Genomic DNA, 13,758 nt, shown 5'->3' on the forward strand with positions numbered 1-13,758 from the left:
GAAATTAGTTTGGGAATAAGAACAATTACCATACCCATATTTTAAACAAAGTATCAGCTTGTCCCAATGCCATATACACATCATAGAACTTTTTACAGCATCATTTGAAACAATATAGTGAAAACCTAACCTGCGCTATCAAGTCTACTAATACAGTTTCATTTGGGGCTTGATCCAAAGTCCCATGATGGCAATAACAGTCTTTGGATCAGTGCTTTACAGAGGAAAGTATTCCTAATTTTGAAATTGATCTAAAACAGAAAGGGAAAAAAAACCCAAATTGAAGACACACTGGAAGTGGGAAAATAAAGATATTACAGTTTCAAGATAATCAGTTGCATACTACTAGGATACAACCTGTAGATGTGAAATGATAATATATCCTAACTTTCTCCTTAGGGATTTTGACTGTTTGCAGTAATTTGTGCATAGTGCACACATATATGCATAAATACCAGCTATAGCACAAGTGTTAATAACAATGTAATATGTCCCATAATAGAATATGACACACAATTTACAGAAAGTGCAAAGCTGATTCACTGAAGTCCATGGATGAATTTGACCTATTATGTTTCAGAGGAGTATCACTCATGAATCTCTCAAGGACCAGATATGGATTACATATGAGCTAGTTCTTCATGTAACAATAGAAAGCAGAACACCATGTATACACACGACCACACAAACAGAAGGAAATACAATCAATTTTAAAAAAATACATTGATGTATGATATCATACTCTACCATACTTTCCACTCTACCATATCCATCTTTCTTCTCTGTATCATTTCCCTCTCTAACCATCCCCACTCTCTTCTCCATTAGCTGTTGTTCCTTCCTTATTACCCGTCCTGACAATCCTTTTTTTCTTTCTTGTAGTAGTACAAGGGAGATCAAAATCAGCTTCATACTGGACCATGGTAATTACTGTAATTACTGAGAAGATAGCACTTTTCCTTAATCTCTCTCTCTTTGCCTCTCTCTCTCTCTCTCTCTCTCTCACATACACACACCCCTACCCCATCCCTCCAACCCACACCTGCACAGCCATAACAGGAAGCCTGGTCCTCAGAGCTCCCAAAACAGAGGGCTCTACTATCATTTGAGCTAAAATAATTAAATACTGTGATCTTTCTAAGATACAGCCATCTCATACAAAGCGACTTGCTCACACACATTTAGGGCCAGTTTTTCAAGAGTTCAGAACCAGATACTCAAATACTCAGCACCTAAAACTGTGGCCAGATTCTCCACAGAACTCAGCACAGATCAACATCCATTGTGACACCAACATGCTGAGTTCTTTGGAAAAACCTGGTAATTTATTTTAATGCCTAAAAGAGAACTCTCAAAAATCTGGTTCATGGTACCCCGTACTACTAAAGTAATATTTCCAATACATAGTTAAAGAAGGGAGAAAACAAGACTTTAAAATGAAAGCTGGATGCAACTTTAATTGCCTCTAAAAAATAAAATACTGAAGATACAATTCATATGAAATTGTGGGGGAAAGAGAGCAAACCTTGGCACATGCATACAATAATTTTGCTAGTTTACTGAATGTAAAGAGTTTTTAAATACTTTTCATACTCATACACTTGCACAGGTTTTCAGACATTTAAAATATAAGTACTCACACATTATCTCCTTAGGAAATAATGTTTAGCTGCAATTGTTGAACTATTACCATAAACCAAACAACTAGATACAACATTACATATGTATATTCCATTTATATTTCCATCAATGGATAAGTATTCAGGCCACAAAGGCAAGTGAATGACAGAGCAAGTTCCAAAGCCCATACTCTGAGCTCCATAGAACACGTCTTCCCACCTAACAGATCTAGCCACAGCACTTCCACTCACGTGTTAACCTTGCAATCTGTCCAGTAACAAGGAATTTTGCAAGTTTCAAAACGGAATAAGTGACCAAAAAAAAAAAAAGCCAGAAGATACTCTTGCTTACATAGAATGCCAAAATGACAAACTCCATTTCAAGGAATCACATCTTTTGACAATTATTGCTATCACACTATCAATGATGACCTTTTGTCCTGTAGGGGTGTTTGAAATGTATCTTTGAGAATGAGATTCTGGGAATGGAGATGTGTAGTTTGTTAACAATAGGCAGACAAAAATCACAGATTTCAACAAATCCACATAGCCTTTCTTTAAGAGTCTCATTAAGTATTAAGCAACAAACTGATGATGTTTCTCAGATGTATAGAAAGAAGGCAAGCAATAACAAATGAAATTTACTATCATTTTGGTATTATGCAGTGCTGCACTGAGACTTTCATATTATGAAATGGCACTCTGCTTTTACTCATTCAACAGATTTCTAAAGCTTTTCCCTTTTTCTGTTTATTACCTTGATCCTGAGCTCTCATTTTTTCCTCTCAAAACAGCTTCCAACAGATTGCAGAAAGACCATTTTATGTTTCTCCGGCTTTTTGCACAATATGTAGTTCTAATGCTTCCTGTTCATGCTGCTCACATGGCATTTCTTAGTCACAAGGGAATATACTGGAAAAGTATGGAAAAAATAATATACAAGATACTGATAATATGCTATATATTACTGTTGACGAGGAAATGAGGTACTCCAGGTGGTATTTTGAGTTAGTAGTTCTAATGCTTGGGTTACAGTCTGACTCCAATCCTAATATTATCCAATTTGGAATTAGTCTGAACATACAAAACCCTCCTCAAAATACCTTTCTATATGTGGACCATCCTTTCCCCTCTTTCTCCAGTTATCTGAAGCTGTATTCTGGCAGGAAGGGGACAGGCAGAGTAGCAGCTGCTGGCAGCATCATGGGCAAGTGAAACATGTTACTTTGTGAATTCACACACATTCTGATGGACAAACATTGCCAATATTTGCAGTATTTGGCAAACTACATTTCATTTGCTTCTCCCTACTATCTACAAGAAATGCTGGTACATATCCGTGATCTTCCCTGTAGTCATTAATCTGAAGGGCCTCAGCTGGGGATTTCAAACTGTGAAGCAGATGTCAATGATCCTTTTAAAGGGAATGAAAACTAGCCAGGATGAATACTGGTGCCATTGTTTGCTCATCTTCCTTATTTCTGCCATTGTACAACCATGTTCTCGTCAGCCCTCTAACAACTGTGTTAAAGTTGGAAGTATTGTCTGGTGAATGTATACACTAGGTAAAGCGACTCTCTTAGAATTAAATATTTTGATCAAAAACATTTTCAATGAAAAATGGCCATTTTTGGGAAACCAATTTTTTTTGGGGTAGAATTAAAGTAATTTTGCTATTTCCATTTTTTGCAACAAGAAGAAAACCAGAAACCAAATGTTTTCAGTTTTCAAAACAACCAGAAACTGAAAAAAATATTTTTCTGTAAGAACAGAAAATTATACAAAAAAAAAAAGAAATGACAAATCTTTATTTCAAAAAATTACAAAGAAAATACTTAACATTCTCCAATGAGTTTTAATCTCTACTACCAACCATTCAAATAAAAGGAAAATATTGTTTGTATGGAGACTGCAGTATGCCATTACACTAGTATAATATATTTAGAATGAAAAATTATCCATGTTTACACTTGCACAGAGATGCCAAAAAATAATTTAAATTGATTTCACATAGGATCTCTGACCACAGTTACTGTTTCCAAGCAATAATTTACCAAAACATTCATGATATACCAGACACTAAAACGCAATTCCTTAATCTCAGTTCAGTTTAAACTGGCCAAAGGTTGTTCATTTTTTGCTCATCCTTGGGAGCCACAAAAGGGGGTAGAAAGAACTGGACCATACCCAGAACTTTACGTTCAGGAAAATGTATGTTTGAAGAATGGCATGAATCTAAGGCCTATAAGCAAATCAGAGATGATGAAGCAAAATAAAAAGCCAATGCAATTAAGAGCACATAATGAATGCGTCTAGCCATGTAAGAAGTCCCATCTGGTTCCATAACCCCTCTCCCCTCCAAGTCTGGTAACTAAAGAATAGCATGTATCCTTGACACTAATTTTGATTACAGAGTTTACACAGGAAGCATCAACTTTCTTGTAACACTTGAAAATATGCTTCCACAACCACCTGATTAAGGATACTATAGTAGAATGAAAACTAACAGCTGGATCTGACATCCTACTATTGTGGCTGAACTGAAAACAGAGAATAGAATAGAATAGAATAGAATAGAATACTAGACTGTACACTAATTAATAGGATTGTAAATTCAATAATCAGACATCTATGTTTATGTGGCCAAATAAATGTTTTAATTTAAAAGTTTAAGCTGTTCAAAAATCAGCAGACACAAAAAAGGATACTCATTAGATCAAGATCTGACTAAAGAATGGTCTGCTACAGATAATGAAGTTATTATAAAATCATTACAAACCCTACATTGTTATGTATTCCGCCATGTTCATATACTTACCTATCACTAACTTATACAACAGTAGCCAATAAAAAGTAATTTGTCAACAGTTATCACAGAAACAATAGTACCTGAGATATAGTTTTGCCTATGCTTAAGATAGGAAATAATTGAAACACTTGTTGGTAGACAAGAATCTTTAAATAATTATATTACTTTATAATAAATAAGAATTAAATAGAAAAACAAATAGTTATAGAATACAATTTTCAAGAGCACCTATGTGTTTTAAGAGCATAAATCTCATTTTCAAAGTGGTTTAGACACTTGGGAGCCTAAGTCCCATTGACTGTCAATTTTATTCCATATTGTTATTGAACAGTGTTCATCAAATCAAAAATTCAATGAATTTAGATTGTTTTGATTTGCAAATCATTAACAAACCATTCCAGCTGTCTGACAATTAATTAGTTATTGATCATTATTCACATAATAGTTTAGACAATTAGTTTTCTAATTATGGGTTCTTGGGAATTGTTCCCTTTAAATACATTATTTGCCATTCTCAATTCATAGTGTGTGGTTGGTCATGTGCTATATATTCTGCTCCCTGATTGGATGTCAGACTTTTCAGTGGGAAGATAATGAATAACAACACTGAAAGAAGAATAGCAAATAGTGCACCTGATTAACAAATGCTATACACTTTTGAGATCAGGAGTGCTGGAACAATTTTTATAGTGGGGGTGGTTAGAGCCATTGAACCAAACTGTAAATCCTGTATATAATGGAAACCGCTTCAAGCCAGGCGTTGCGGCAGCACCCCTAGTTCCAGCATCTATGTTTGAGATTCATTAATATTTGTATCTGCCTGAATACAAGTGATCATTAGAATACTTGCAAATAACTATGACAACATAAATAGACTTCAATCTTTTGGAAGAGTTTATTCATGAATCTGTTTAATTATTTCATGAGCTCAAACTGGATATTTCTATTGTACTGCATTCCCAAAGATGACTTTTCAAACACATAGCAGAAGCAAACATGTGTTTGAATAATAACCTTATTTAGAAATCTGCTAAACCAGTAAAGCAATATTTACCTGCTGTCCAACACAAGCTGCCCTTTCCCGAAAAACAGGCCATAGATACTATGTCTATTTGAAAGGTAAATGCTTCCTTCAGAAGAAACAACTCCTTTCAGGGGTACTTGTAAAGTTCCTAAACAATATCTTCATTGTTAAATGCTCAACAGCCAGATTAGGCCAAATCAAAGCCAGGAATGATTTAACTAAACAGGAAAGAGTGCTGGGAGAGTTGTGCATGTTTTTTGTTTTCTCCTTGGACAATATATATTAAAAGTAAATAATCTACTTCAATAAAATGAACTATTCTCTTACACAAGTCCTCTCTAATTGAGCCCCATTTAGAGTATCTAGTTTGAAAGACATATAGAAGTTATAGCTAAGGCCCCACATTTTATCAGATAGTACACGGATATGTAAACTGGATAGCAATGGCTGCCTTCTTTACAAACTAAGTTCTTTCAAGAAGAGGACATGTCACCCAACAGGAAGAAATCTTATTCCTAGCACACTATAAATTAGCTGTCTTTTCACTGAGCCAAAATATAACAAATTGGAATTATATAATATTATCCTTAAAGGAAAGCTCTTAGCATGTATTGGTACCTTAGGGTGAAAAGGACAAAACAACTCCACAATTAGAGGCCTCACTCCTCTTACATGGGGACATTCAGCTGGTCTTCTAGCAACTCAAGAGTTAAAATGAGCAGAGCATTACAAATTCCAAGATCCTAGCAAAAGGAGAAATGGACCTGTCGTTGCAATACTCTGTGTGAAATTAGCACAGAAGACAAGAACACTGGCATGCAACTAAATTTGAAAACATACACATCTAATTGTTGATTATTGGTTACTGAACAACAAATAGTAATGCAACATGAAACAATGCAAGTGACTGACAGCTTTAGAATTGATCCAAAGTCTATTCTGAAATGGCAATCTTGGTTTGTTCAGGAAGCACCAACTTACCAAAATAAAATAAAAAAAATTTTCAAAAAGGGGCATGCCCAAAAGAGACATGTTTGCCAAATATCTGAGTAAATCATATCAACCATAACAAAAACAAATTCTTTAGTATATATGGTTAATCTACCAAGTGATGGAAGGTCAGAATATACCTCTATTCACAATTAGTAAAATGTTGATTTTGCTGCAAGAAATTAACTGAATTAGCTAGATTCCTATCAGCTCAACAAACTGCATCCAACATCTCCAATTTGTTTTTAAATTGCAGCAGTTGCTTATCTTTAGGAAGGGGAAGATGTGCTACATTATAACCTGACACTGGAAGTTATAGAACTCTGAGCCAATTATGTGCACACCACCACTTTGAATAATAGTCATATTAGAAAGTGACACAGATGGTTTTATCCTTCTTTTGGATCATTTTCAAATTTAATTTAAAAGTCTGGATCATGAAAGGAACAACAAAAACAAAAAATCAAGTATATTTCAATAAAGGATGTGTTTCAGGAAATCTATGGTTTTTAAGCCCCTCTATAGTTTCAAAGCATCGTGTTTATTGTTAGTAATTACTGTCTTATAAGGTGATCACACACTCTGGAGGTAATCAGAGTTTCCTATCCACAGCCCATGCCCTACACTTTTCAAGTTCAGGTCACCTGATGATTCTCCTTTTCCCAATCATGCAATCCCATGTACCAGAACATCCTCCTTGTGCCTGTGCATCTGCAACTTCAATCCTCCTCACTTTTCAGATACCATTATATCGCCTATCTGCACCCAGGTCTTAATTTCAAACACTGTCCCTAAATTTTTAAGTTTAAAAAACAAGATATTCATCTTGTTCCATAGACATCACATCATCTTTCACTACTTAAACCCTCATCCTCCCAAGCTATTTCATCCACTTTCAGTTAACTGTCAGCCTTGCTGTCATTTCTCTTATTTAGGCTGAAAATGACAGTACTCAGGATGAGCTTCTCATCATTTCTTTGTGAAGTGCTCTGCATCCCTACAGTGCTGATGATGTTAGATAAGAACCTTCTGCTGTGGGACCCAAGGCAACACGCATGAAGAAAGTCAGGAACAGAGGCAATAGCAGAGGAGCACAACCCCCCACTCCCCAACATTTCTACAAAGAGAGGCCTTATTATAACCAATGGCCACAGTGAGACTCAGAGGTCACACTGCAGCTTCTTCAGCGATGGCCACCTCCCAGCCAGGTAGTTCTGCCCACTGACCTCAGAGAGCTGATGCCCAAAAGCTTAAGTTTAATATATCACATAGAATCATAGGGTTAGAAGGGACCACAAGGGTCATTAGTCTAGTCCCCGCGCAAGATGCAGGATTTGTTTTGTCTAAATCATCTAAGACAAATGGCTATCCAGCCTCCTTTTGAAAATCTCCAATGAAGAAGCTTCCACAACCTCCCGAGGCAGTCTATTCCATTGTCCTACTGTTCTTACAAGTTTTTCCTGAGATTTAATCTAAATCTGCATTCCCTAGTTCGAACCCATTGCTTCTTGTCCTGCTCCTTGTGTCAAAAGAGAACAACTTTTCTCCATCTTTTTAATGGCAGCCTTTCAAGTATCTGAAGACCTCTATCATATCTCCCCTTAATCTCCTCTTTTCCAAACTACATCTATTCAGTTCCTTTAGCCTTTGCTTATATGGCTTGCATTCCATCCTTCTGATCATCTTTGTCACTCACCTCTGGAACCTTTCCAGTTTCTTTACATCCTTCTATACATTGGTGACCAAAATTGGACACAGCACTCCATCTGAGGCCTAATCAGTACCAAGTAGAGCAATACTATCACCTCCCATGACTTGTGTGCTATGCCTTTGTTAATGCAACCTACAACTGCATTTGCTTTTTTTGCAATAGCATTGCATTCTGACTCATTTGAGGTTGTGATCTACCACAACTCCCAGATCCTTTTCAGCAGTGCTTCTGCCAGGCCAGTTTTTCCCTGTTCTATTTTGTGCATTTGGTTTTTATTGCCTAAGTATAGCATTTGTCTTTGTTGAATTTCATTTTTTGCCCAGTTATCCAATTTATCAAGATCCCTCTGAATTTTAGCTCTTTCCTCCAAAGTACTGGCAACACAAGGGAGGCCCAAATCAGTCAGAGAGGCTCAAGTCAGACCTAGAGGCTCAAGAGCACATTTTTAACAGAGAGCATAAACTTGCTACTGATACTACTGAATTTTTAGAAGGGGAGGATTCTTTCTGTGTGTTCATTTGAGATGTGACTGGAAACTGGAATTTTCATTCTGTAGGAAATTTGATATTTTGGAAAAAATTGAATTTCAAATCATAACAAAAGCCAAAGTTTCAAATGTTCCACAAAACTAAAATTCTAAAAAATTTCAATTTGGGACCATTGAATCATTTTATTTTGATAACATTGAATAATTCTGTTTCAACGGGCAAAAATATTTCATTTTGACTTCATCATTACAATTCATTTTGTTTCAACTTTAAAATTATGTTAAAATGTTAAATACAATATACTCTAGTGGGGCTGGTAGCACCACCTGCTATTCCTGTTACCCATTATTGAGTTGCTTATAACTTTGCCAAACTTCAACCATTTGGGCTGAAATTTTCCATTCTGGGTATTGCCTCAGGTTGTATACTTTTGGAAAATTTCAGCTAAAACAGTTGAACCATTTCTGAGAATGTGGTTATGGAAAAATACATTGTTTTTCAATGTAAACCCTGCCGCTGCCCCTCCCCCCCAGCCTGCCCGCCTCCCTGACACCTGTGATTTAGAATATGAACTTGAACAGGGCCGGCTCCAGCCTTTTTGCCGTCCCAAGCAGAGAAGAAAAAAAAGAAAAAAAAAAGATAAAGCCGCGATCGGCGGCAGCTCTACCGCACCGCTTCATTCTTTGCCGGCAATTCAGCGGCCAGTCCGTCCCTCTGAGAGGGCTGAGGGACCTGCTACTGAAGACATGGACATGCTGTCCCTTTCCCTTGGCCGCCTCAAACACCTGCTTCCTGTGCTGGTGCCTGGAGCCGGCCCTGGACTTGAAATAGGGAAGAAGATGTCATTTGTGTCAGGAACGTGCCTTGTGCAGTCTCCGTGAAAATTCACCTAAATTTTTCCAAGCTATAAGTCTTTAAAAAATTGCATTTACATACACTCAGTAGAGACTTACTAGAAATTAACAGCTACAATGTCTGAAGGTTCTCACAGTTCTTAGCGCTAACCAGTCTGTGCACGTGCCATCTCAACTGAGCAAACAAGCATGTGCCATCTCTTCACAGCTCCTACATTTGACTGGACTGCATATGCCCCATCTCCAGATAGGACTGCCTGGGTAAAGTATGTGTTCATGTAATTAAAGACCATGCATAAGCATCCAGGGGCCCAATTAAGGTTGCCCAGGCAGTCTTAATTCTGTCATTTCTGAATTTTTGAGTGCTTGACTTTGGGACCTTAATAATATTCTCTGGATGTGTTTTTGCGTATAATATTATATATCATATTAAATATAATATATTACTGTCATGATATTATAAACACTGAGACAAAGTTAATCTAAATAAGTCAAAATGAAACACTTATCTTATCAAAATGACATGCTGTTAGCTTATCAAAACAAAACAATTCATTTTCAGTTTTTCCCAGCAAAAAAATTATCTTAATTCCCATGACATGTTTCAATTCCAACATAACCACATTTTTTTTAATGGAAAACTGTTCCATCAAAATTCTTTTGATCAGCTCTAGTTCTTTATTTGGAAACAGATGAGCATGCACCCATAGAGCACAAGTGACAATGAGAAGTAGTACATACTTATCTGCAAACACTTGGAAGGTGGTAGGGTGATAGGGAATAGCCAGCATGGATTTGTAAAGAACAAATCGTGTCAAACCAATCTGATAGCTTTCTTTGACAGGATAACAAGCCTTGTGGATAAGGCAGAAGCGGTGGATGTGGTATACCTAGACTTTAGTAAGGCATTTGATACGGTTTCACGATATCCTTATTGATAAACTAGGCAAATACAATTTAGATGGGGCTACTATAAGGCGGGTGCATAACTGGCTGGATAACCGTACTCAGAGAGTAGTTATTAATGGCTCCCAATCCTGCTGGAAAGGTATAACAAGTGGGGTTCTGCAGGGGTCTGTTTTGGGACCGGCTCTGTTCAATATCTTCATCAACGACTTAGATGCTGGCATAGAAAGTACGCTTATTAAGTTTGCAGACAATACCAAACTGGGAGGGATTGCAACTACTTTGGAGGACAGGGTCAAAATTCAAAATAAACTGGACAAATTGGAGAAATGGTCTGAGGTAAACCGGATGATGTTCAATAAAGACAAATGCAAAGTGCTCCACTTAGGAAGAAACAATCAAGTTTCACACATACAGAATGGGAAGAGACTGTCTAGGAAGGAGTATGGCAGAAAAAGATCTAGGGGTCATAGTGGACCACAAGCTTAATATGAGTCAACAGTGTGATACTGTTGCAAAAAAAGCAAATGTGATTCTGGGATGCATTAACAGTTGTGTTGTAAACAAGACAGGAGAAGTCATTCTTCCGCTCTACTCTGCGCTGGTTAGGCCTCAACTGGAGTATTGTGTCCAGTTCTGGGCATCGCATTTCAAGAAAGATGTGGAGAAATTGGAGAGGGTCCAGAGAAGAGCAACAAGAATGATTAAAGGTCTTGCGAACATGACCTGTGAAGGAAGGCTGAAAGAATTGGGTTTATTTAGTTTGGAAAAGAGAAGACTGAGAGGGGACATGATAGCAGTTTTCAGGTATCTAAAAGGGTGTCAACAGGAGGAGGAAGAAAACTTGTTCACCTTAGCCTCTAATGATAGAACAAGAAGCAATGGGCTTAAACTGCAGCAAGGGGATTTAGGTTGGACATTAGGAAAAAGTTCCTGTCAGGGTAGTTAAACACTGGAATAAATTGCCTAGGGAGGTTGTGGAATCTCCATCTCTGGAGATATTTAAGAGTAGGTTAGATAAATGTCTATCAGGGATGGTCTAGACAGTATTTGGTCCTACCATGAGGGAAGGGGACTGAACTCGATTACCTCTCGAGGTCCCTTCCAGTCCTAGAGTCTATGAATCCGTACTGATGAAAAGTGGTCTGGGTGAAGCTGGGGATGGAGGGGAACCCACTTTGAACCAGTTTACTGGCTTTGTAAACACTGCTGTTACTCTCTGTCTGTGATTCCTTTGATAGCAACATTCTCCCTCCTGTCCTATGACTGCCTAGGCACAGAGTACAGGTCAGAGTCAGTAAATGCTTAGACTTATAGAGAGGTGAAACTTCTCTCTCTACTCCTGTGCTGGTCTGTTTGACAATTCATTAAAAGAGTAGGCAAAGTTCAGGTGTGGATGTTATGTGTGGAGAGATACTGCTGATCTGTGTCCAGCCTGCTTGACCTGATCTAAATTCTACTCTATGACCATCAACCCATGACCATTGTTTTAATGCCAGTCTGAGAAAAATGCTGGCACACAATTTATTGCTGCTTACCTTTGTTGACTTGAAGGTTTGTGGGCATTACAATTCTCCTCACCATCATTTCAGCAAGGTAGATCTGACACAAAATGTGTGTATGAGAATGTGGTCTGTACAAAAAGTTAGACAAGGAGAAAGAGAATCATGTTTGTAGCACCAGCATGATGCCAGGCTGTGCATGTGCAATATTAAAAAAACAAACAAACAAAAAAAAAACCCCACACAACACATTTTGCATATAGTCCTTTGCCTCCCCCAGTTTGTACAGCTGATGAATATGGACTGGATCCACTTAAGTGTGTGACCTCAGATAATGGGGACATTGTGATGGGTAGGGACGTGTTTATGTGTGTATCCTAATATGTACATGTCACCCTTCATTTCTCAGAAATCCGGAACAAAATCCAAAAAATGGACCACTTCTGTAAATATAAAATTTAATCTCATTCATGTGTACCATTGTGGATGCATTCTTATTCATTTCTTTTTTAAAATTTGGCTCCAAAGGTTAGATGTTTCAGCCCTATAAACACATGTTGCAGACTATGTGCCTATATGTGAGCACTTGGCCAGGTGGATTTTTCTAAAAAAGATATTGTTCTATTCTCACGATTCACATAAAAGAGCTCATACCATTGTGGACATTTAAAAGGCTCTCCAGGAAAATATCTAACTATGCAAAAATGTCTGCTTAATGTATTGATTCATTTTGGGCCATCTTGGGAAACATAGGACCTAAAAATATCTTACCCGTAGGCTTTATGTTCACATTTCACATGTACTGAGAGTGAACGACTGTACTAGAGGCCCTTGGTACCTGCTGCTGCAGTTTCTTTACTCAGTATTTTTCTTGGATTGGATTTGCAGCCAACTGGTTGTAATTGACCCTCTATTGGGACAAGTTAGGATATGAACATATGCCTTTCCTTAAAAAAAAAGAAAAAAAAAAGAGAGAGAGAGAGAAATACCGTCAGTATTTATTTTAAGTTGCCTCCATTTCCAACTTTTCTGGCAGAAAGTCAAGCATCTGTCATAATGCAGAACTCCATCTAAAAGCAGCTCCTGGAAAAAAAGACTATACATATACTTCAAACCTAAGTGAAATACAAAATGTAAAGGAGCAGTGGAGTAATTTCTGTCCCTTAGGGTAGACAGTACACCTGAGTATTACCATAATATTGCTGCCTATGAAATGCCAGGCTGGCATTTCTCTTTAGGGCACTCATTAGTCAATTTGTCATACATCACGCAAACACAAATTACTAAATTATAACTGCGGATGTGCAAACCTCCAATGATTCTTTACCCCAGGCCAAGTATTTCCAGGCTAAACAAACTCGACACCAGGCTTGAACAGCAACAATCCCACAATGATCTCAACAGGAGTTAGCTGCTGTACTATGTGAAAATATGCAAATTCTACCTAGTTCTCCATGTATGCCAAAATGATATTGTTTGTTAAACTTTTACACAGAAAAAACATAAAACCTGATCAATATTATTCTGTTTACTATAATTAACCTCTGTACCCTAGCCTGTACAGTAAGCTTTAATACATGCAACTGAAAATGGCTATTGTCTTGTCTCAGTTGGTGAGGTCACATCAACTCTTATTTCATTCTGATTTTAAGCAGGTAAAGTGAGCCTCCCCCTGAGTTGATGCTCAACGGACTGAGTGCCCTCTGCACCTCTCAGAACCTGAATACAAACTGACAGGAGTCATTCTATTAGACAGCTTCCAGGTTTCTCTTGAAGTTGGTGTCAGAAAGTTAAATGCTTCTGAAGTGTATTTTAAAATGATTTTCTTAATACAAAAATAATTATTTTAGCACCT

General features: G+C 37.4%; 1 protein-coding gene across 7 annotated transcripts in view; it reads right to left on the bottom strand.

Annotated features, from left to right (window-relative positions):
- The window catches only part of SLC25A21 (solute carrier family 25 member 21), a 358,043-nt gene that overhangs the window by 228,262 nt on the left and 116,023 nt on the right, over positions 1 to 13,758 (bottom strand). The window contains exons 2-3 of one of the 7 annotated variants that reach the window (XM_050953964.1): positions 12,675 to 12,850; positions 11,940 to 12,034 (exon numbers count right to left, since the gene is read on the bottom strand). The exons of the other annotated variants lie outside the window; for them this stretch is intronic. Coding sequence (XP_050809921.1) covers positions 11,940 to 11,988 — 49 coding nt within the window. The 5' untranslated portion in view covers positions 11,989 to 12,034; positions 12,675 to 12,850. The remainder of the gene's footprint in view (positions 1 to 11,939; positions 12,035 to 12,674; positions 12,851 to 13,758) is intronic. 7 annotated transcript variants of the gene reach the window in all.

This window comes from Gopherus flavomarginatus, chromosome 5, assembly GCF_025201925.1.
Source record: "Gopherus flavomarginatus isolate rGopFla2 chromosome 5, rGopFla2.mat.asm, whole genome shotgun sequence".
Lineage (NCBI taxonomy): Eukaryota > Metazoa > Chordata > Testudines > Testudinidae > Gopherus > Gopherus flavomarginatus.